The sequence below is a fragment of the Hippocampus bargibanti genome, linkage group LG13 (genome assembly GCF_051943395.1).
Source record: "Hippocampus bargibanti isolate YZ-2025 linkage group LG13, ASM5194339v1, whole genome shotgun sequence".
Taxonomy (NCBI): domain Eukaryota; kingdom Metazoa; phylum Chordata; class Actinopteri; order Syngnathiformes; family Syngnathidae; genus Hippocampus; species Hippocampus bargibanti.
In genome coordinates, this window is record NC_142746.1 from 22,715,367 (window position 1) to 22,738,763 (window position 23,397).

The 23,397-nt window shown below is 45.4% G+C and overlaps 1 protein-coding gene across 3 annotated transcripts; it reads left to right on the forward strand.

Annotated features, from left to right (window-relative positions):
• Positions 1 to 55: 55 nt before the first annotated feature.
• pibf1 (progesterone immunomodulatory binding factor 1) lies at positions 56 to 23,293 on the forward strand. 3 transcript variants are annotated; one of them, XR_016116978.1, is made up of 19 exons: positions 58 to 601; positions 1,292 to 1,392; positions 1,454 to 1,652; positions 1,728 to 1,847; positions 2,803 to 2,936; positions 3,157 to 3,265; positions 3,478 to 3,597; positions 3,667 to 3,728; positions 4,619 to 4,744; positions 4,821 to 4,919; positions 10,250 to 10,415; positions 11,163 to 11,313; positions 11,943 to 12,033; positions 14,178 to 14,280; positions 16,850 to 16,980; positions 17,774 to 17,858; positions 20,476 to 20,631; positions 21,370 to 21,866; positions 23,111 to 23,249. XR_016116978.1 is itself a non-coding variant. In XM_089012764.1 (18 exons), the coding sequence occupies exons 1-18, from the start codon at positions 341 to 343 to the stop codon at positions 23,291 to 23,293; spliced, it is 2,397 nt and encodes a 798-aa protein (XP_088868890.1). In that variant the 5' UTR covers positions 56 to 340. The 3 variants fall into 3 exon arrangements, 2 of the variants coding, with proteins under 2 accessions (XP_088868890.1, XP_088868891.1); XM_089012764.1 differs by lacking the exon at positions 21,370 to 21,866 and having other exon boundaries at positions 56 to 601; positions 23,111 to 23,293; XM_089012765.1 differs by lacking the exon at positions 23,111 to 23,249 and having other exon boundaries at positions 21,370 to 22,855.
• Positions 23,294 to 23,397: the final 104 nt, after the last annotated feature.

Consider the following 23,397-nt stretch of genomic DNA (forward strand, 5'->3'; position numbering starts at 1 on the left):
TAAAAGGATACGTTGTCCTTCCACTGTTTCAACGTGAATTTACCAATACAATATGAATTACCTAACGCCAGTAAACAAGATGTACCCCGGGACTGTTGTGGAACGAAGCGGGACCCTTGAAAAGAAAGAACCGAGTGTGTTTCTGACAGCTTTCCTCTTTATGGCCTCTCGTTTGGTGCTTAGATAACATTTGGAAGAACTTAAGGAAATACAAATAATAAGGCGCTCCAACGCGAAGCCATTTCCGTTAGTAAACGTTGTCGTTCCGCAACCTTAGCCGGTGACTTATGGACTCTTAGCTTTTTAGCATTAGCAAGTGGAGCCGGTGCGGAAACAGAAAATGCCCCCAAAGAAGGCAAAGTCGAGAGCCGCCAACGCCTCCAGCTCCCTGGAGCAAGAGTCGGAGGAGGTGAGCCTGGAGACCACCGTTCCCACCATCGAGGATATCTCCTCGTCAGACGAAGTGCGTCCGGGCTCTCAGAAGCTCATCCGACAGCTGATCGAGCGGAAGGAGCTGCTTCACAACGTCCAGTTGCTGAAAATCGAACTTTCCCAGAAAAACCTCGCCATAGACAACTTGAAGGCTGACCACATGTCCAAGGTAACCCAAGCTTTCCATTGTGATCCATCAACCTGATATTCGTGTTTTTTTTGGGGGGGGGGAGGAAACAGGAGTACCCCAAAGTGAGTAAACTTTGAAAACAATTCATGGTTAGGGTTCCTGTTCCATCATAAATTATGACAGTCGAGCTAGCTATCAAGCTACCTATTTGATATCTGTTAGTTATATATAAGCTAGCTATTAGAGGTCTAGCTGGCTGGCTATCTATCTATTAGCTAGCTATTAGCAATATATTAGCTAGGTAGCGAGCTTCCCATCTATTTAAGTTACTTCCGGGTTGAGTGAACGCTGGCACATGTGGCTGCCGCTGCTCACCCACAGAAAAACGTAACCTGTGACTGTAAAGTGACCTTGAGAGTTTTGAAAGGCGCTTAGAAATGAAATGTATTATTATTATTATTATTATTATTATTATTATTACCCGGAGAAAAGCCACACAGAACCGGGGAGATCCTGCAAACTCATCACAAGAAGGCCAGAGCACATTTCCCCATTTGGGGAGGAATAAAGGTTTCCTGATTCTGATTCTGAGCCAGAATAGAATCCCGAACCTGACACTAGATTAGAATAGCAATCTTACATTAATAAAGTTGTTTATTCTTGCGACAAGAAGTCATATTTGAATGCTCCTACGTGGGTTTCAGTGGCGCTGTGTTTGCTGTACGCTAGGTGGAGGAGCTCGACGAGAGGCTGAACGACGCTCTCCATCAGAAACAATTGTTGGCGTTGAGGCTGGACAGCGAGCTGAAACTCGCTCAGGAGGAATACAGGTGAGCGTCTGTACGCCGGTATGCTCTCGTGCTGTTAAATACAAAACATCGGCGTCTTCAGAAAGCAGCAGGCTCTTCGCAAGAAGGAAATGGACGAAATCCTACTCCGGCAACAGCAACTGGAGGAAGCCAACCTGCAGATGCGGGAGAAAGCCGGAGAGCTGCGCCGCTCTCTCCGGGACTTGGACATGTCGCACCAACGCTACCAGGAGCTTCGCCACCTCCCAGAAGAGACGCTGTCCATTCAGGAATTTGTTGCAGTGCGTGAGTTTCTCAGCGCTCCTTTTCCTCCACATCCCCGATATGTTTGTTCAGCGTTTTCATGACAATTGCAGCTGCGCTTTTACGAAACGGTGACTCCGTTACGAGCTCAGGTGGCTGAGCTGAGTGTGAAGAAAGACACTTTGAGCCAAGACCTGGAGACGCTGCGGACACAAATGAAGGCTCTGATGGAGGTACTGTGCAGTGAATATCAGTTTAAAACCTCAGCTTACAAACTTCATTGGTTCCCAGAAAGAGTGAAAAGTTCATCTCCCAAACATTTATTTCCCATAAGAAACCATTAAAATGAGACTAATCTGTTCCCAAGTCCCCATAAAATGTACATTTCTACTAAATAAGCCTTAAAACTACACAAAATATACCGTATTTTATGTATAATAAATGTGCTATTGTATTGTAGTTTATGTCTAAGATATAGGTCCAAGATGGCGCCCAAGCCGGCCGTCAGCTTGTTTTGTTGTTTTGTGTTGTCTTGTGATGTCACATGTTGTGTTGTTGTGCATCATGTGGAACGGATACGCGTTGACTTTCAGCAATTTTGGGCCACGACATTCATCAAGGAGGAGACTGTGCTGAGCGGTTGCACCTTTTCGGCAGCACAAATATGTCAGCACTGTTTTTGATTTGGGCGGAATGTCAGCTCAGCGGCGACTGTGCTTTTTTCTGCCTGTAATGGGCAGCATTTTCACAGCCCCGCTTTGTTCAGCGGCAAAGGTCGGTGCTGTTGGACAGTCTGCGGCGTCAGTGGAACGGTCGCGGCTTGGAATTGAAGCGGATTTGTGTGGCAAAGCAGATGTGAGACAATCTCTTCTTATCAATGGATGCTACAGCTTCGTGTTTGCTTTCAACATTTAGCTTGTAGCATTCCATTGGTGAAAAGGACGCTTTGATCCTCTCGTCTTACATCTTGAACTGCTTGATACAACAAAGAGGGTGCAGAAAGTGCTTAAAATTGAACGACTGTCTGCGTCTTTTGTGTTGTCGCATGACTATTTTGGTCATTGTTTTGACTTCAAGATGGCGCCGCGAGAGTTCCTGCCTTTACAGCAGCTCCCGTATTTCTTTTTTTACTTCTTTCTCCCACATATTTTTTTTCTCTCCTCTGCCATGTATTCTGCATGCGTTCAGAGCTACGAGGAGGAACGCCGTCTCCGCACGGAGTTGGAGCTAAGGAGCCAGCGTCTGACGTTGGAGCTGGCCGACACCAAACGACACATCCAAGATGGCGACTACCGGCGGGAAAACTACCCCAACGTCAAACGGTGATTGACAGCTTTGAAATGGCTTCCGTGCAAAATCACGCTTGCTCTCCATCCATCAACTATTCAGTGAAACGGCCTTGTTGCTTCGCTGTATTTTTGGCAAAATGCGCCCGAGCCAACTCTGAAGTGGCTCGGGACCAAAATGAATTTGAGCCCAACTTGCTTGATCATATGTACTGTACACTAAAAGGACGTTTGTGTCATACGTCGCGTCCGGTAGCGAGCGTGACCTGTTGGAGGCCGAAGTGAAGGAGGCGAAGAGAAGATTTGAGACCCTCAACTTGACCCACGCTGCCCTCGGCAAGGAGCGAGAGACCCTCAGCAAAGAGGTGCGTGCCCCCTGATGCCCAACGCGACACATCCTGCACAGCCCGTTTGGCTTTCTCGGCCGCTCGATGCAAAATCTTCAACAGCAAAGAGTTTAGCGTATTTTCTGGTGTGTAAGGCGCACCGCAGTATAAGGCGCACCCCCCAATGAATGGTGTATTTTCAAAAAAAAAAATTCTCTCACCTCTCCCGCTGTGATGTTTTCGCCCTCCAGATGGCGACGTTGCATCAGTCCGTGACTCTGCTGCAGAAGGATAAGGAATACCTGCACAGGCAGAACATGGAGCTGAGCATTCGCTGCGCACACCAAGAAGATCGCCTGGAGCGCCTGCAGGTTTTTAACCGTTTTGGCGCCTTGACGTCATGGCTGAGTGACGTCTAACCTTTTGTGTACCTGCACCAGGTGCAACTGGAGGACACCAAGAAGGCCCGAGAAGACGCCTATGAAAAATACGTGGCATCCGGGTTAGCATCTGCTGCTTTTGAGCTACAATTAGCCGCACAAGCACTTTACGTCAAGGGTGTCAATGTCATTTTTGACCGCGGCGGCCATTTTGAATTTGCGGAAGCCATTAGAACAGGGGTGTCCAAAGTGGGTCCTGCCTGTTTTCCAGCTCACCCAGGAGCAACGCACCTGATTCAAATCATCAGGACCATTTTGATGCTGCTTTACAGCCGGCTGATGAGCTGATCATTACCGACTTTGGACACCCCTGCATTAGAATGTTTCATTCCCTCCACATATTGCATCTAGAGCGTACGACAACTTCATGAATAACTCATTTTCAAATTTATGCCAAAATGCTTTAAATACAACAATTTCAAATTTGGGTTCAGATTTTAGCTAGCATCGTGGAATTTCACAAGTTTAATTTGCTTTCTCGGCCGATGAAAATGATGCGGTGAGGCAGATTTGGCCCCTGGGCCTTTACTGTGACACCTGTAATCGAAGGGATTAGCCAGATACTTGATCAGACAGAAAGCTAGCTAGCTAGCTAGCTAGTTCACGAACTAGCTTGATAGATGAGCATGTAATGACAACGATTTGATTGGTTTTCGCGGGCCGAATAAAATGACGTGGCTGGCCAGATTTGGCACCCGGGCCTGAACTTGTACACATGTGACCTCAGCAATAAGCCAGTTAGCCGAATAGACAGAAAGCTTGCTGCCTAGCTCGCTAGCTAGGTCGATCACTAGCTAGCTCGTGCTTGACGGATGCGCATGAAATGTCAAAGGTTTGATTTGCTTTCGCGGGCCGAATGAAATGATGGGTGGACCAGATTTGGCCCCCAGTCCTTGACTTTGGCAACGTTCCTTTTTTCTTGATTTTCTTGTGTATATTTTTTGCCTGACAGCGATCACCATAAGTCCGAGTACGAGCGGAAGCTCAGAGACGAGCTGGAGAACATCCGACTGAAGACGGCTCAGGAAATCGATAACCTGCAGAGAACATCCAGGGAGATGTACGAGAGGGAGAACAGGTGCGCTCTCCTCAAGCGTCATTTTTCCTTCCTTCTCTGCGGTCCCGAGAGTCCTAAAGCCGTCTTGGTTGGGCAGAAACCTGCGCGAGGCCAGAGACAACGCCGTGCTGGAGAAGGACCGGGCCTTTGCTGCCGAGAGGGAGACTCGGTCGCGATACGACCAGCTTCTGGAACAGTAAGTTTCAGCGCACCTCGCTTCGCCACCGATTTGCTTTACAACCGAAAATGGGTTCTCGAGCAAACTGAGCGCACCTGAATGCACCGCACCACTCGACTCATCTTCGCTTCCTGACACGTCACTTCCTGGTGTCGCGTCTCCTTGTGAGCAGGCGTGTTTGTATTGGCCAATCACCATTCAACAAAAAAAGCAAGGCAGACATTGATCACCGTATTTTCCGGTGCATAAGGCGCCCCCAAAAGCCTTGATTTTCTTCAAAAGATGACCTTGCGCCTTATACGCAGGTGCGCCTTACAGTATATGTCAAGTCATATTGTGACGCAACTACTATCAGCAGCCTCTGACTCAATTTCCTTCAGTAGAAGAAGTACTGCATAACCCCATTGTCTACTGTCGTGCCTCATAATGTGCTGTGCCTTTTATTTGGAAAACTTTGCTAGATTTAGACAGGAAGGGAGCTGGTGTGAGATGGAGAACATTGATTCGCTGTGGCGACGCCTCAAGGTCAAAAGCCCAAAGGAAAAGAAGATGTATATCTATTATTATTATTATTATTATATTTCCAATCAGCTTTCAAAAGTGAAGGACACTAAGTAAAGAGACAGAAAGCAATTGGACGCTGACTCGGGTTGTCAATCTGACATCATGAGTCAATTTGCTACGTTGACTTGTGATTCCACAGAGGCACGGTGTGTATTTGCTTCGGCGACAATCAAGGATGGAGGCTCATCCGGTATATATGCTAGACATACTCAGACAGTCGTAGGTGTGCCATAACAAAACAACTAAAGAGCAAGTTATTAAGGTGACAATGGCGTGTGTCGTTTCAACCGGAGCTTCTCATTCAATCAAAGCCTTTTGTTGCCTGCTACGCACGCTTCTCCGTTTCCTAGATTGACGCGGGGCGAGAATTCATCGCTACGCAACAATCGCACGGCGCAAATAGGCAAAACCATGATTGAAACTCATATCCCGGATTAACCTGAAGTATTGAATTTTCCGCACTATACGGAGCACCTAAAAGCCTCCATTTTTTTCAAAAGCTGACTGTGCGCCTTATATATATGGAACAAGTTTTAAAATATGATCAATCATTGAAGGTGCGCCTTATATTAACAATAATAACAATAATCCATTTCATTTATATGCGCCTTTCAAAACTCTCAAGGTCACTGCCTTATGTGTGTGAAAAAAGTTTTAAAATATGGAAGTGATTGAATGTGCGCCTTATGTGGACAAAGTTTTGAAATATGTCATTCATTTGAAGGTGCGCCTAATGTGTTGAAAAAGGTTTTCAAATATGTCATTGATTGAAGGTTCGCCTTAGAATGCGGTGCGCCCTGTGTGGTGAAAAAGTTTTAAAATATGTCATGGATTGAAGGTGCGTCTTATACGTGGGAAAAGTTTTGAAATATGTCATTCATTGAAGGTGCACCTTATAGTCCCAAAAATATGTTTTTTTTTTTTTTTATATGGCGGCAAAACAAAGTAGAGATGCGAACCGAGATCCCTTTACAGTGATGCAGGTATGCTAACCACGACCATGCCACACTTTTCCGTTGCTTTGTCACCCCCAAAAAATCAAATCTGATCGTGGTTCTGACGGTATAAAAATGAGCGTGAAGGTCACTTCCTGGTTGACGTTTAAACATCAGAAACCTATGAGAAGATTTGTCCCAGGTGTCAAAAACAACTCCGAGCCAGTCGGTGCAGTTTCTTTCTGGGTTGTCGCGCAAGGCTGCATCATATTTCATATTCATTTGAAAAGGCCTCATTATTCTGGCCTTGCGTCATTAGCCAGTCAGCCCTTTTCTCCCGTTCCAAAACGCAAACGCGGAGAACATTACTCGAAGGAGCGGCTGACCTACACGTAGCGTGCCCTGTTGTACGTCTGAAAGGCCATCATTACTACGCGACGGTGCTTTGATTTCGCCGTGGAGGGAAGCAGCGGGGTTAAAAGTCACACCGGAGTCACTTTGGGTGACTGCGTCTCTCGCCCGGGGGAAGGAAGAGAAAGCAGCCATGTCAGATTGACTGCAAATGTTAACCATTCCCCTGTTTCCTTACCAAAACAAGGCAGGTCTTTTATTTAGCCCCTCCCGTCTCCCTGACATTAAAAAAGAAAAAAAAATCGGTATAAAAGTGCAGTATTTTCTAGACAATGCGGCGCACCCAAAAGCCTTGCTTGTCTTCAAAAGATGACCCGGCGCCTTATGCGCAGGTGCGCCTTACATGTGAAGTCATCTTGACCCACGACTGGTGCGGTAACTCCGTTTTGTCTCACAATCACAGGAAGGTTCACACGTTTGTATACTGCACTTGTGCGCACGCTACATAATTATGCAGAAAAACGAGTACGTAAACAATTTCAAGTATGCCCAATCTTTATTTCATATTTGACTGGAGCTGTCTGTCATCTGTAAAATAGGCTATAAATGTCACCCGCACACAACGCAGCAGCAGCAGTCGTGTCCCTGTCTCTGGGGTACGACGTACTACATGCTTGTCATTTCTCCGGATCCAAACCGCCAGCTGCAGTTGGTTTTACTTTCCATAACCAACAGCTACCCTTCCGCCCACCCGTCTTTACCGCGATTGCATTCCCGCCACGCACGGCAAGCCAGCAACGACAGATGCCAGCAACGAGCCCTTAACCCCTCACCCTTGCGCGCGCCCCTATTTTTGGGGGCAAAGAATGAGGCGGGCGAGTTTGAAATGGCGTCAGACCAGCGTCGTTGAAAAATGAAGGCATCAAAAAGGCCATTTGGAGCCTGAAAGAGGGGAAAGTCCGGGATTCTCCATGTGAAGGGAAAAGCCCACACATTCGCACAAAGTCATTCCTCGCATCAAAACGGCGAGCATGTGCACTTGTCCGTCACGGCTCGCGGGCTGATGAAATCCTATCAGGTCAGCTGTAATCGGGAGTTATTAATATTGTCCAAAGCAACCAACCTCTGTGGCTCCGGGAAAGCAAATTCACGCACGCCCCCAACCACCTCTCCACCTCTCACTTGAAGAACTGCTTTGTTCTTGTTTTTCTCCAAGGCGTAGCGCATACCCGACGAGTTGGGGGATCGTCGGTGATTTGTGTCATTCAAATGCTCACAACGGGCGAATTGAACCATTATTTTATTGTATTTTATTTTTGGGCACAAAATTCACAAAGGGTGTTTGAGCCCGACGACTCGACCGAGACATTTTCTACCTCTATTAAAATTGCTGTTTAGGACCAATAAAGGCGTTATGCGGTTCACGTCACAACACCTAAACCACCAATTAAAAATACCTGGTAATTGTCGAGGCTTTAAACGGGTTGTCCTTAAAAGCAAATGGCCGCTTGGAGACCTTTTGGCGACGTTGCCATTCAATGGACCCGTACACTCCAAAATGTATAGTGGTTCTAAAAGTTCACCTTCTCTTGCATCGCTTTTAGAACTCCCCAGCGCTCAAATCCCAAACAGAGTTTTCCTCAATTCAATCGCCGTACCTTACTGGTGTCAAACTCAAGGCGCCGGGAGCCAAATGTGGGCCGCCGTGTTATTTTCTATGGACCGTGAAAGCCAATCAAGCATGCCGCGACGCTTCCTAAAATCTGCCCCAAAATTCATAAACTAGAGCCGTCGTCAGCGTTTTCTTCTTATCAAACAACTCATCGAAGAAGCAATTAGCGTATTTTCCACGTAAAAGTCTTCATTTTTTTTTTCAAAAGCTGACCATGAGCCTTATAATCCGAGAATGCGAGTCATTTAGCCTCCGAGTCTCTATTCAACATTTTGAATGGATTTCGATTTACGACCGTTTGGTTGGAACCGAACTCGGTCGTAAGTCGGATGTTAACTGTATATGGAAAAAAGGGTTTTTAATTTGTCATTCAATGAAGGTGCGCTTTTTAATCTGGTGCGCTTTATAGTCCGTAAAATACGGTACTTTACCTCAAAGAAAATTTTGGGTGTGAATGGAGTTCTCAGAAAGCACCTTATATATGGAAAAAAGTTTTAAAATATGTCATTCATTGAAGGTGCGTCTTCACGCGGTGCGCCCGATAGTCCGGAAAAACGCTATTTTTGACTTCTTGAAATGGGAACTGGCAACGACGAAAATGAGTTGAACTTGGCGAGTTATACGAGCTCTCTTTTTTTTTTTTTTCAAGATGGTACGCAAGATTTAAAGCTTTGCGTGCCAGCTCGCAAATTCCCGATCGACGCCACGTTTCGCTCCAAACGACGTGGATGTGAGAACACAAGGTCCCCGCCATTTCGCTCTCATTAAGTTGCCTGCGCCGACTGCCAAACGCAATCACCCAACATCAAACGAGGCCAAGCATCGCTGTGGGCGCTTGTCTTCCTTTCTGACATTTGAAGACTCGGCAGTCCTGTTGAGCAACACTGCACTTGCCAAGTGCTGTATTATATATTTTTTTTTTGAAAGAGACGCAGATGATTACTCCCCTTCATGTTTTTTTTTTTTTATGATTGAAGATAATATCTTGTGAATCACCGTATTTTATTGTGTCTACCAGACGGACAGATCCGTAGTAGTTTTTTTTCCCACTTTACAGCTCGTCGATTGCAACATCCAAGTGTTGGCGATGGGCGGAAAGGAGCGTGTTTTTAACACTGCCTGTAAAAACTCGTTTTCACCGATTGTGGGGGAAAAAAATGATTGGACCCCTCCCATCCATCTTTTACGATCTAAAAAGCAGTTTGTCATCAAGTGCCATTTAAATAGAGTTGAGTGACTAAACAAGACCCGAACTCCGCAAACAAGTCCCGATTGACGGCTTTTTTCGAGTCTATCGCGTTGTGTTCACAATAGCATGGCTAAAACTACCAGACTGGAGTCGCACGAACGATGTTTGTGGCGAGCTCGTCCTCGTCGGGGTCACCCGTAAGCCCATCCCGACCGTCTTGGTGTCAGAGGCGGCGCACCTCGGGCCGCTTGCCAACCACTCGCAGGGCAAATGTAGACAAGCCAACATTGGAATTGACGTTCGCGACATTATTATAGGAAAAGTAGCGTATTTTTCAGACCATCAAGCATCGCGCTTTATAAGGCGTACCTTGAATGAATGACACATTTGCAACCTTTTACATATACGTATAATGCAATTTCCGAGTACTCCATTTTTTTCAAGGTAAATGACCATAAGGTGCACCGCATTATAACGCGCACCTTCAACGAATGAAATATTTGTAAACATTTTGCATATATAAGGCGCTTTGTAAGAACTCCATTCACACAATCAAGAAAGGGCGATATCCGTCTCCCGAATGTAAGAGCGAGTGCGCGTGACGTGGCATGCGAGTTTCTTTTTTTCTCCCCGGCAGGTTTCGCCGGCTGCAGCTCGGCAGCGACAGCAAGGTGGCCCAGTGGTCCAACCAGGCCAAGCTACACTCCTTCGAAGCCGAGCGCGCTCAATTGTTGAAGGACGAGACGGACAAGGCTCTGGCCCAATGCCAGGTGGAGTGTGAGAAGCTACGCAAAAAACTGGAGGTACTCCACTCCCCCGAGCCCCCTCAGCCTTGAAAATGATTGTTCCTCCTCCACCGTTGCTATGTTTTATTTTCCTTGCCAACCTGTCGGCGAGCCTTCGTCATCGAGACACAATTCTTTCAACACTCGCAACACTTTTGGTTTTAGTCATCAGACGGCACTCGCGATAGTTCCTCGCTTCTTCTTTTTTTTTTTTTTTTGCCCTGAGCGATTTATGGGGGAAAAAAGTAATTAAGAAGAGCCAAGAAAACTGAAAAGAAAGTCGTAGATCATCTCTTGATGCAAGAAGGCTGGCGACCGGCTCCGTGCCTTTCTTCTTGTTATCCAACAGAAACGATGCGCCGCTTTTCACCCTTTTTTTTGTACATCTAGTATGGGAGTGAAGAGGAAAATATTATTTTGGGGGTTTTCCTTGGATTTGCACTGCCTGTGAGATGGATGGATGGACGGATGTTTTTGGATGGATGGATGGATGGACTCTGCAACTTTGCCACCTCAACAAATTTCAGCCCACAAAAAAATGGTTCCGATGGAAATTAGGTGGTAGTCCTTTGACAAAAACGTTGCCGCAACTCTTGAAAAGTGACATCAACTCGCCAATAATCAACATGACAACCATTGAAATCCGCTCATAGCCTCCGCACTGTAATAGGCCATATTTTGGGAAACGCTATTTTTCCAAATCAAACCGAAATGCACATTTGCAGCATAGTATATGTGTCAACTTGATTTCCTCTCCCACGCCAGGTCCTGACGCAGGAATTTTACAGGCTGCAGACGTCATCAGAGAAACGCACCACGGAGCTTCACGCTCAAAATGCCGAGCAGGCGTCCCGACTGGAGACCTACGAAAAACTGGAGCGGGAGTTGGACCAGGTCACCATGCAGGCTGCCCAAAGTGAGGCCCCGCTCACTCGTCGTCATGGTTACTCCTTCCATTTGGGCTTGAGCCTGTGTTCTTGACTCCCACTGTTCAGGTTTTGGGTTTTCTTCTTGGAGTGCCAATAAAGCACCGGTCAGACCTCTGGCAATGTTTTTACCTTTTTTACAGCTTGGGCTGTTGTTAAAGCGCTGCACGAATCAATGTGTGTATTGTATTTTGTACAGATGCCCCCATTCCAAGCTCAGATAACTCCAGAGCCGTATAACTTAGGAATTAACTCTTTTTTTTTTCTGTGGGTCCTGCAATTCAAAAATCCTAGCACTGGAGTGGACACATTTTTTTTCGTCTGCCAGTGAATGAGTTAGGTGAGGGTAGGGTGATCGGTTTGAGAGGGTGTGCACACTTATGCAACCTCATGATTTCTGTTTATTTTTACTTCTGTCTAAAAGATGTATTTTTTTTAAATGAGTAATGTCAGTTATAGGTCCCATCGGTGGCGGAAGGGGGAAAAAAACCCAAAGGATTTATCTTGGCTTGATTTGTATAGCCCAAAAACCTGAACAGGGGTGTGTAGACTTTCTATAACGACCATATGTTCAACAATCTTGACTGACGAGCTGGTGTTTGCTTTGGTGTCCATCCAGTCGAGAATGAAGAGGAAGCAGAAAGGGTCCTCTTCTCCTACGGCTACGGAGCCAACGTTCCCACCACGGCGAGAAGGAGGCTCCAGCAGAGGTACGGACCCTGAGGCACACGGCTGGGAATGGCCACGCAAAGAAAAGAGAAAGGCGCACACAAAAAACACACGGCGACACTGAAACCGCGTCGTCTCCTTGTTGAGACTTCTTTCCTCACCTGGAATGAATGACATCAACAAACACATATTTGCGCGCTCAGGTTTTCGCATGGCGTCAAGGGCAGTTTCAACCTTCCGGTTTTTGTGTTTTCTTCCGCGACTCCCAATTAACAACAAACAGCATGATGGCCAATAGTCAGCCAGTCTTCAAAAGAGACATCAAGCTGTTTAAAGCCGCTCCTAAGGTGGAGTTTACTTTCAAACATTTCACTGTGATACCTTGGCTTACGAACACTTTAGCTAACAAACATTTCGCCTTACGAATGTTAAATTCGCAAGAATATAATCTTGGCATACAAACGATTTTTCGGGAAACACACGGAGCGCCACAATGAGTGATGTGTCGTTTGCGAACGAGCCGTTTCTTGGAGCTGCATCTCTGAAGTGAACAAAGTTGGAAATGGCAGCCGGCTTTTTTTTTCTCCTCTATTCGCCACCCCCAGTCTTCGGTTAAAGCTGCACGTGTTTGGTCACGATCCGTGGTGGAGGAGGGAGGCGACACGCCCAGCAGGGTTTCAGAAACAGAAACACACACGAAAAGGAGACGACTGTGCTTGTCACAAAAAAAAAACTGAAATGGTAAGAAAATGGATAGAAAACAGTGACATTTGGACTCGTTTCAACTTTATTGATGATGATTGATGATTGATTCAAAGGCAGATTGTAGACTGTAAGGTTAAAATATCCCAACAATCAGGCTCCACAAATAACCCGCACAAGCCATCAGTACAATTTGAAGCAAGTGAACCCGCTATTCATAAAGTTTCCAGTGTGCCTGCCTGCCTGCATCTGATGCTGTTGCAATACCACAACTTCTAAGCTGTACAACCCAGAGCTCCTTGAGACACTTTATGCAAAAAGCTATCCATTCCATCAAGCCATCAACCACCATCACAAAGGTCAATAAAACAACTTTATTACACTGTACGGTTTATTTCTTTAAGTACAATACCGTAGCACATTTATTACACATAAAATAAGGTATATTGTGTGTAGTTTTGAGGCTTATTTCCTAGAAATGTATTTTTTAATGGGGACCTAGGAACGGATTATTCTCATTTTGATGGTTTCCTGTGGGAAATTAATGTTTGGAAGACACACTTACATACACTTTCCGGGAATCAATTAAGTTCGTAAGCTGAGGTATCACTGTACTATAAAACAGATTTGTCGCAAAGGCCGGAACCGATTAATGGCATTTCCATCCATTTGACTGGTGGGAGCCGATTTGAGACCGCTCTGTTTGAAGTTACGGAAAGAATGAAACCGATACCTCAAGGCACCGCGGTAATACCAAAAAAAAAAGGCTTTTTCAAGACGCCGCTTCATCCATCAAACACGTTAGCCCTGTGAATCTCGGGGCCGCCCCTCGTATGTTCCAAAGCCCAATCGAGATAGAAGCTTTTCCTTTTCTCACGCAATCAAAGTCAATAAGTGAATAACACCACCACGCTGGCTCCAAATCAAATCGGCGTTCCTCGCGTGGTCTTTCATCAATCACGTTTGTGTTTGAGTGTTCAGTGCAAAAGATGATGAGCGTGTGTCTTTTGTGCGGCGGGTGACAAAGTGCTTCCTCTCCTCTCCTCGCTGGTTTTTGCAGTGGCATTAAAGTTTCAGCTTTTCATACCAGCACAAATTCCTCTTGCACTTTTTTTTCTTCTCTTGTCATTTGCCAAATGTCGACGTCTGGCTGCGTGATATACTGCCATCATCTGCGCACAGGCACCGTGACCCCCCCGTTCCGCCACGCCACGCCCCACCTTACCTTCTCTTACTACTCACTATGTTACAACTTGTATTTGCATGTGTGTGTCCTGACTATGTTTTGATAGTCCATACACACTTTTTTTTGGTCGTCATCACAAATGAAAAAAAAAAAAACCAAACACACACCCACACAAAAAGATCATATTGATCTCATCTGTGACGCTTACGTAACCCATGAGGGAAATATTGAAGTAACACTAGTGGTAACTTGCAATGTTTTTGGAATTTTGGCCTCACTCTTTGTGTTTATGCGCAGTGTTCACCTGGCCCGCAGGGTGCTCCAGCTGGAGAGGCGCAACACATCACTGAGGAAAGACTTGGAGAGACACCAGTCGCAAAGCGGCCAGATATCCCAGGAGGTAAAACACACCCCAGTTCAACGTGTTGCTATAGCGCAGGGGGTGATGACGCGTTTTCAAAATAAGAGCCTCTTTTGAAATGAGACGACTCCAAATCATCTCTAGAAATAGAATGAGGATTCTTGCAATTTATGCGGATGTATCACCGCAAGTATCCAAATTCTTGATTGATTGATTGAAAATCTTACTGGACCCTCCGCACCCTGCCCACCACCTTTTCCTGGGACTCCCCTCAGGCAGCCGCTACCGATCCATGCGCGCCAAATCCAGCAGACATTTAAATAGCTTCTTCCCCCAAGCCAATAACTCTTTAAAAGCCGAAAAGAAAAGAAGAGAAGAAGAAGATACCAGTGCAGCGTGTTCTCCCGGAAGCAAATTGGCAATAAAGATGATTCTGATCTGATTTCAAGCTCATATAACTCCAAACCCAGATCATTTAAGAATGAACTCTTTTTTTTTTTTTCTGATGAAAGAAGAGCGTCTTAACATTTCCAACACCGTAAGGAATGTTTATGTAGTCCTGAAACTCAATATTTTGTGGCTCCTGCAATCGGAGTGAAAAATGACAAAAACCCCGGCCGGCACTGGAGTGGCCACATTTTTGCTCATGTCTGGCAATGAATGAGTTAAGAGGAAAAATAAGCGAGCGAAAAATGAGCATGTAACTAATGACTAGCTTGTTGACTTTGCAACGTTGTTTGGGCACGCGCAATGTCCCTCCGATTGGTTGTCCGCCGTGTCAATCAAGTGAAGGAATGGCTGATTTGTCACGAAAATGGCAAACGCAACAAGCAATGGCGAGAAAGTGTGAGAAAGCGGGCGCGGGCGCGGTCGCGGTCGTGCCTGTCTGTCACAATTGTTGACTCAGAGCGACAACAAAGCGTGACTTTGGTTATGTTGTGCGACTGTACTTGTACGTAATTCACGTCCCGCGTCAACGTCGGCTTCAAAACAAAATGGCAAATCAACACGAGTCGGCCTCTTTGTTTTGTTTCTTTTTAATTGCTGTTTATTTTTGGGGAGAGCTTTTGGAGTCGCGGCGGCCGGCGTCGAGATGGTTGAGAGCAACAAGGCGGGGCCCCACTTGAGGCTAAATAAACCAGCCATTCAGCTGTCAGCAAAGACTGAGTGGCATTCATCAGGAATACCTTATGATTCACTGACTATGAAAGGAGCCCGTGAAAAATGACGGTTTGTCTTCTGAGAAAAGCCGTCACCCGCGTAGACGCCCCCCCCCCCCCCCCCCTCCCGGCAAGCTTGGCTATTGTCCTCGGGCTTGGCTTTGCCCTCCTACCCGCTCGCGCTCGCCCTCGCCCTCTTACGAGGCTGTAAAAGTGGATTCGTGTGTAACAGATGTGAGTCCAGATAGCAAAGGCAACATAACGAGTGCCGCGACGCGACGTCTCGTCCATTGAACGCGTTTCGGGCTTGTCATCCAGTACAGGTTCATATCCCAAATATGAATATTTCCAAAATGGCCATTTTGATTGGCATCTAGAAATGTCTGGCGTGAAAGCCCGGCAAATTTGGTCCCGCTTTGGGAAACATTCACAATTCTTCACTGATTGAAGACTCGTCCGTCTTTTTTATTCCCTTTACCAAACTTTTTTATGTACTGTGTATTTATTTATATATTTCTTTGTTTATTTTATTGTGCTTGTTTATTTGCATTTTTGTTATTTGTTTATTTATGTTTTTTATTCTATATGCTTGTTTATGTCTTAATTTATTTATATGCGTATTTTATATATATATTTGTTTATTGATTGATTTATATATTCATTTGTGTATTTGTTGTTAGATCTATTTAGACATTTATTCATTCATTTATTTATTGTTTAGCTATCAACTCTATATCAATAGCTAGCTAGCTAGCTACCAAATCTAACTCGCGCGATAGATAGCTATCTATCAGCTAGCTAGCCAGCCAGCTTATCAAATCTTTATTAGCTAGCTAGCTAGATAGCTATCTATCGTATCTAACGAGCTAGCTAGCTAGCTATCAGCTATCTATCCATCCATTTCTATGTATTTGTTTGTTTATGAACTCTTGCAGCGACGACCAACGGGGGCATAACTTGTAATAATTGTGGGTGGAGCTTAAACTGTGGGTTCATCTCGTCGTATCCATCCGACTGGAGACTGTGATGTCATTTTGGACGTAATGCCTTCGTGTTCAATTGCGTGCGGGACTCTTTGCTCATAGTCTCCGTTCCATTCAAACCCTCCCAGAAAGAAAGAAAACAAAACTGTCCCAGAACGGAGGCAATTTCAGGGAAGGGGGATTCCTAACTGCTTGGCCGTGGCCCAGTTTTCTGCAGCGTTTGGGAAGCAAAACGTGAAAATCCAATCCAGACCGTTCACCTGATCAATCACTTTTGTGTGATATTTATACAAGCCCCTTGAAATGCAGCAAAGTCCACACTTAAATCCCATTTTGTTTGACGGGGGGAGGGCGAGAGGCTTTCCCGCTACGCTAGTTAACGGTGGACAGCACGCAAGCGCCGCTCCAGCCGAATAATTCCCACCGCCGCGTGCCGCGCTTGAGCTAACCTGATTTTGTGTGCAGCTGTGCGCCGCCAACCGGCTGCTGGAGCAGACGCAGCAGCCTTACAGCTACCTGATCCAGACGGTGAGAGACAAGGACGGACAGATCAACGACCTCAAGCAACGCGTGGCTTCGCTGGAGGACGACGTCACGTACGCAAGCGCCGTCCGCCATGTACATTCGCGAGCCTTTTCGTTGACTGCAATTAGCTTGATTTCATTTGACTTTGAGACTTCCATCTTGACCATCCCTCGGGTTATGTTAGCTCCCCTTTATTTTCCTGTGATGCTTTGACACCTTTTTCATTCCAAGCGGGTCGTCATAAAAACTGCACGGAAATTCACACAATGCGTAATTAGTACAGAAACGGTCTGTTGATGTCAAGAATGTGTCACATTCGGATCTCATTTCACACACACACTGATTTGCAATCAGGAAGTGACTCTCCGTCATCCGTTGCATATGGCCCAAAAATGGCATCCAGTCAGATTCGAACTTCTCTCAAAGTCCTTTATCGTTCCTCAAGTCTAAGGTCGACACAGTTCCTTTTAGAAATTTTTGAGCGCTTGATGCTTCTAGTTCCAGATTTCATTTCCCAGCAGGAATTTGCTCCGACCCTTAAGTTATCAAAGGTATCAATACCTGGTAGCAGGTCCATACGGTTTCCCTATTCTTGACCGGCCAACAAATGTCCCTGACGTCGACTCCAAAGAAAGTCTGCGGGCTGTCGTGAAGATACGGCAGACCCGGCGTCGTTTGTCTGCTCCTGCGCTAATCTTAATCGCACCCCACCCTGATAAAATGAATGGCGCACAATTGCCCTTTGCCTCGACTCACTCTTAGTCATCGTCTGACTCGTTTCATCAATTGACCGTCGTTGTGTTATGTATTGAATGATTTTTTTTGGGGGGGGGGGGTTAACGTTCGCTCCCTTATTGCCGGCAGTTCTCTGAGGAAAGAACGGACGGCTCTGCTGCAGGTGAAAAACAACATGGCTGCCGATTTGGAGAGGCTCCTCGACCATCGCGAGGTACTTTCTTTCAAAACAATCAGAAACCTTTAAAATTGCCCGTACTCGCCATTTCAACCCGAAATACACCCACAAAGTATCGTGAATATTCTAATACCGGTCCCAGATGGAAAATGTTGATTTTTTTTTTTTAATAGTTTTTAATCCATCGACTTTACTTCCTGTATCACGACGTTGCTCCTATATTTTTGTTCCCATAATATGACTTCAATAATTCTTGTAAACTATATTCTAAGAAGATGACTATTTACATTTGTAAATTTCCTAATGACCAGTGGTGGAGCATCAAGGCCTGCAAGGCATTCGCTGCTGGCCCAAAAATATCTGAATCACACACCTAATGATATTTTGTCCATTTTGATAATTGCAAATTTCCCCATTGTGGGACTATGAAAGCATTTCTCCTTCTGATAACTTTTCATTCATTCATTCATTCACGCTTGCATGTCTGTATGTATTCAGTCGTCTATTCAGTCGTGTATTCAGTCATTTTGTTTAGAATTGGGCGTTAAAAGTTTGAGAAGACTGCCTTAGAGAAAATACTCTTGTGTCCAATTAAGGGCTCAAAGTATATCGGCAACTGTCAGTGGCTTATGTAAACCCCCCCCCCCCCTACACACACACACACACATGCACAGGCACACGCACACACTTCCCCGAAGCGGCAACCTATATGAAGTTCGCTCCTAAAATGCACATTTTGACGGAAGACTTTTCTCGCCCGCCTGTCAAAACGTTTTTTGTCCCGCCGCCGTTCGCCGTTCCGACTGTACGAACGACGTCAGCAAATATGCGGCCACGCTCCGATACGACTATTTGTTTTGTCCGATAGTTCTTTTTTTAAACGGGAAAAGGTGTCTTTTCAAACGCAAGCGGCTACGGCCAATGTCTTTCTGCGTTTTTCGAACAAACGTCATCAGGGCGAAAAGCTTGACGTTTACATAGAAGGCCTGGAAGGAACAAAGCACTGATGAAGCCAGTCGTGCCTGTTTGCCTTTTTTTCACTGCGCGTTTCAAACAAACGTTGAGGATTTTCACACCGGACGAGTTTTCTGGCAACGTCGCAACAATTCCTTTACGATTATGTTAGCGAAAAACTGGTCCCCCCCGCCGCACAAGTGCTTCTGCGCCCTGTCGCGGACAGCTGTTCCTGCGCCTGCCTGTTTGAGATGCCATCGTAGCCGCGCGGCTACGCGTGTGCGACATGCCGGGGCGAGAAATAGAACGGCAACACGGATCTCAGTCCGGAGTGTGGTTCGTGCCCCCGAGATGAGCATCTGTGCCGACAATTTCAATCATTGCTCCAGAAAATTATGACTGTATTTTCCGGTGTATAAGGTGCACCCACGGGCCTTGATTGTCCTAAAAAAAGACTTTGCGCCTTATACGCCGGTGCGCCTTATATGTCAAGTACTATTGAGCCGCAACATGTCTCACAACTACTGTCGGCAGCCACCAACTCCACCCCCCCCCCTGTAGAAGAAGTAGTGCGTAACCCCAGCCGTTACTGTAGCGCCTTATAATCGTCTTATATGTGGAATTTTTAACATATATTTATGTATTATATTTGGAAAACATTTTTCATTTTTTCAAGGTGCACCTTATACAGCTTATATATGGAAAAGATTTGAAAATACACACCATTGAAGGTGCGCCTTATATATGGGAAAAAATTGAAAATCCACCATTCATTGGGGGTGCGCTTTATACATGGAAGAAGTTTGAAAATACACCCTTCATTGAATGTGCGCCTTATGGGAAAAGTACAACATTCATTGGGGTGCGCCTTATACTCTGGTGCACCTTATATATGAAAAAAATTGTAATAATACACCATTCATTGAAGGTGCGCCTTATATATGGAAAAAAAGTTTGAAAATACACCATTCATTGGGGCCGTGGCTTATACACCGGAAAACACTTTTTCATTTTTTTAACCTATGAAAACGTTTCTTGTTCACGTCTGTCGGCACTTTGTAGTGACAGGCGAAACAATGACATTTTTTTTCAGTCGATGGCAGAAGTTCCAATCCATCAAAATTTGCCATGCGGAGACAATTTAGGGAAAAAAAAAACCAAAAATCTCATGGTTTTAGATATTTAAATCTGTTTTCATTCCGCAGCACCTGTTCTCACTCTCTTGCTGGTTTCAAGTTGTTTGTTTGTTTGTCACGCCCTGTTGAAGTGGACTTGGAAACAAAAGACACACTTGACTGTACGTTTAAAAAGCAAAATGCTCCCGAAAATGTGCCAGCTTAATGCTAGCATTCCATGTGGAAATGCCACAAGACTGCCTGACATTTTGCTCTTCGCATACCTTTCAGCAACACGTAGAAACAATGCCTTCCACGCCACACAAAGTCCATTCTGGACGCTTTTTTGAATCAGCGAACATGACCGGAACTTAGTTGGGCACCCTCTCTGCCTCTTCTTCTTGCTATCCTGCCGCATCTCTTGCTGTGACTTGTTTTATTTGTAAAAAATGTTTTTTTTTTTCTTCCCTGCTGTAAAATATGTGCCTCGACTTCATAAAAGTTGCCACGCACTGCTCGAGGCAAATAGTTGCGACGTATCAAAATATGAGGTCCAACGCGTTGCCCCGCGTGCGATCCCGCAGGAGTTAGCGATGATGAAGCAGGTGCTGATGGGCCTGCGATCGCAACAAGAAAGCGTCCCGAGCCCCTCGGAGGCGGACGAAGCCGAGCCGGGGGCCGCCGCGTCGGGCCACAAACGGGACGCCCAGTCGCCGGGCAAACCCAAAGCCACCCTTTTTGTAAGTGTTCGCAAGAAATGAGAAGAAATCATGTCATGTCCAATCATTTTCACTTCTTTCAATCAAAATGTCAAACTTAGCGCTGCCAATCCATTGTGATGACTAAAAGAAAATGGTCGTAAGGACTAGGACCATGGTCCTAGTTAAGCTTTATCGTCAAATGTCTTTTTCATTGTCTCTTATCTAACGTGTGAGCCGGAGATGGTGAATTTTTGGTTCTCATGTAAAAGGAGACAATTGTGAATCATTTCACTTTCTGTTTCACTTTTTAAATTTAAATTTAAAAACTAGTAAAATAAGCTACATTTCTCCTCACCTTTGAACACTACAATGGCAGAAGAAATGGCATCAATTAAACATATATAAAGTCAGAAAGGTAGCTCCGTACCTCGTTAACTCGGTAGCTTGATTAGCTAGGTACCTAGCTACAGTATCTAGGTACCTTTTGAACAAGATAGCGGCTTAAGAAATTGCATCAATTAAATATATATAAAGTCAGACGGGTAGTTAGGTAGCTTGCTAGCTCGGTACCTGGCTAGCTACCTTTTGAACAAACATCTTTTTTTTAGCAAATACCTGTTTATCGACCATTTGAATTAAGATGAATTTACCAAATTGTTGTAAACCTTTTAGACAACCACCCCTACCTAAAACCGTCGTTCAACCTTTTTTAGGTAACCACACACAAAAAACACGGTCATGTTCATAATTCAAACTTTTCCTCCATTTTATTTGCAGACCAAAAGAGAAGCTCCTGATTGGTTCCCAAAGGTCAAGCAGATGCCCCCAAAATGAACCATTTGTTGGGGTTGTTTATTTTTTTTCGTGGGGGCGGGGGTGTTTTAATGACACTAAAAGGTTTTGACATCATTTCTCTAATTCATAAACATTTGATATATATATATATATATATATATATAAATATATATTTGATATACATTTGGAATAGTCCCAAGTGTTGGTTCTCCCACGGCCAGATTGTCTTCAGGTAACACATTGCTCGCCAAAGTGCTGTATTGATTTTTCCTGTCACACGTGACCGTTATTGTTCTTGTTTGTGTTATCTTGTCATGGTTTGCCCGCTGCCTCCTTCTTCAATTGGATGATTGGCATCTTTGACGTGAGCTCATGGTACAAAAGGGAAAGGAAAGCCACCCGGTAGTGAGGGACTTGAGTGCAGCTGCTCTTGCGTGGCACCTTGCTCAACAACAGCGCCGGAATTTATTCATTCCTTGGTACCGTGCCAGTTTGAAGCATGTTTTTGCTTTGAATCTTACTCGGGTATTATACCTGCGCTAATCTTCCAGCTAACCCAAACAATTGGCTGACATCCTCCTAGATTTTGCATCAACACTGACGGACGGCCATTCGTTTGTTCTGTTTCGCAGCAAAAAAAAAAATGTTGCAAGTGTGTGTCATGGCAGCTCCTTCCAAACGCAAGCAAAACAATAAATGTCAGCTTGGTTCGGCCCATCTCCGCGCTCGCTTTATCACTGGCCAAACACTCGATGCTTTGGATAGAGATTTGATCGCTAGCTAGCCAATCTAGCCCGCGAGCAAATCTAGCTAGCCAGCTATCTGATAGAAATAGGGTTTCTAGCTAGCAAGTTTCTAAACAGATTTGATAGCTAGCTTGTGAATATAGCTAGCTAGCTGATACAAATAGGGTTGATAGTTAGCTAGCTTCTAAACAGAGTCGATAGCTAGCGATTCTAGCTAGTCAGCTAGCTGATATAAATAGGATTTATAGCTAGCAAGTTTCTAAACAGATTTGATAGCTAGCTATCTAGCTCGCTACTAGTAATAGGGTTGACAGCTAGCTAGCTGATAAACAGATTCAATATCTAGCTCGCTAGCTTCTATATATTTGATAGGTAGCTGTTAGATAGAGAGGGGGAGAGTGCCAAAAGCCTATTGATTGCTTCTCGCTCAACCTCCAGCAGCTGCTAGTTTGTTGACAGAATACTCTACTCGTGATACGTCGCCATTGGCGTGAATACAATTGCCATTGTACTTCTCATAAAATCAACAATGTTTGCCGCTACACGGTGACGATTTAAAAATAACAACGTTGGCGCTGTAGCGTAACAATGCGTTGTCACAAAGTTGCTCGGTTCCCGCTGTACTCGGTTTGATCAAAATCAGGGTCTGTGGCTTAGGTAGTAATTAAACTGCGGCGTAATAAATAAATGGCTTTCGAGGGGGGGGGGGGGGGGGACCCCCACTTTTACGGATTCAAAGCACCGCCGAGAATGTCCAAGATGTCACATTTGACCGACTTGCACTTGAACGGTTTGGTGTGAAATGATTTTTTTTTTTTTTTTTTTTTTTTTTTTTTTGATCAATGCTTCGGCGTCACCTTGATTTCCCCTTGCGGCTTGCGCGTCGTTCACGCGTTTCGACGACGAGTGGAGGGCGGCGGCCGCGTTTTTCAACGAGCGATATGCACTTGTGCATCTTTTTTTCTTTTCTTCCAAAGGTCCGGTGGGCGGCGCGACGCTTCGGTAGACACCGACGAGCCGCTCCGCCCTGCGCGCCGCCGCTTAGAAAAGTGATGGTGGCCCGCTGGAGGAGGCGAGACAAGTGCGAACGCCGCGAACGCCGCGAACGGGGATGTGAGCAACATCGTCCGCTTGCACTCCCTCCCCCGGCTCGGTTGTAGCATCCTCCTCCTCCTCCTCCTTCTCTTTGTGGATTTTTTTTTTTTTGGGGTGATCGCTTCGAGTGGTTCTCGTCTTGTTTGGTTTGTTGTTTTCCCTCTTCCTC

Bases quoted from the DNA above. Each gene is read 5' to 3' on its own strand.
- pibf1 (XM_089012764.1), top strand. From the start codon at position 341: ATGCCCCCAAAGAAGGCAAAGTCGAGAGCCGCCAACGCCTCCAGCTCC. The intron at 1,848-2,802 runs GTACTGTGCAGT...GCATGCGTTCAG, and splicing joins AAATGAAGGCTCTGATGGAG to AGCTACGAGGAGGAACGCCG. The intron at 12,034-14,177 runs GTACGGACCCTG...GTTTATGCGCAG, and splicing joins AGAAGGAGGCTCCAGCAGAG to TGTTCACCTGGCCCGCAGGG.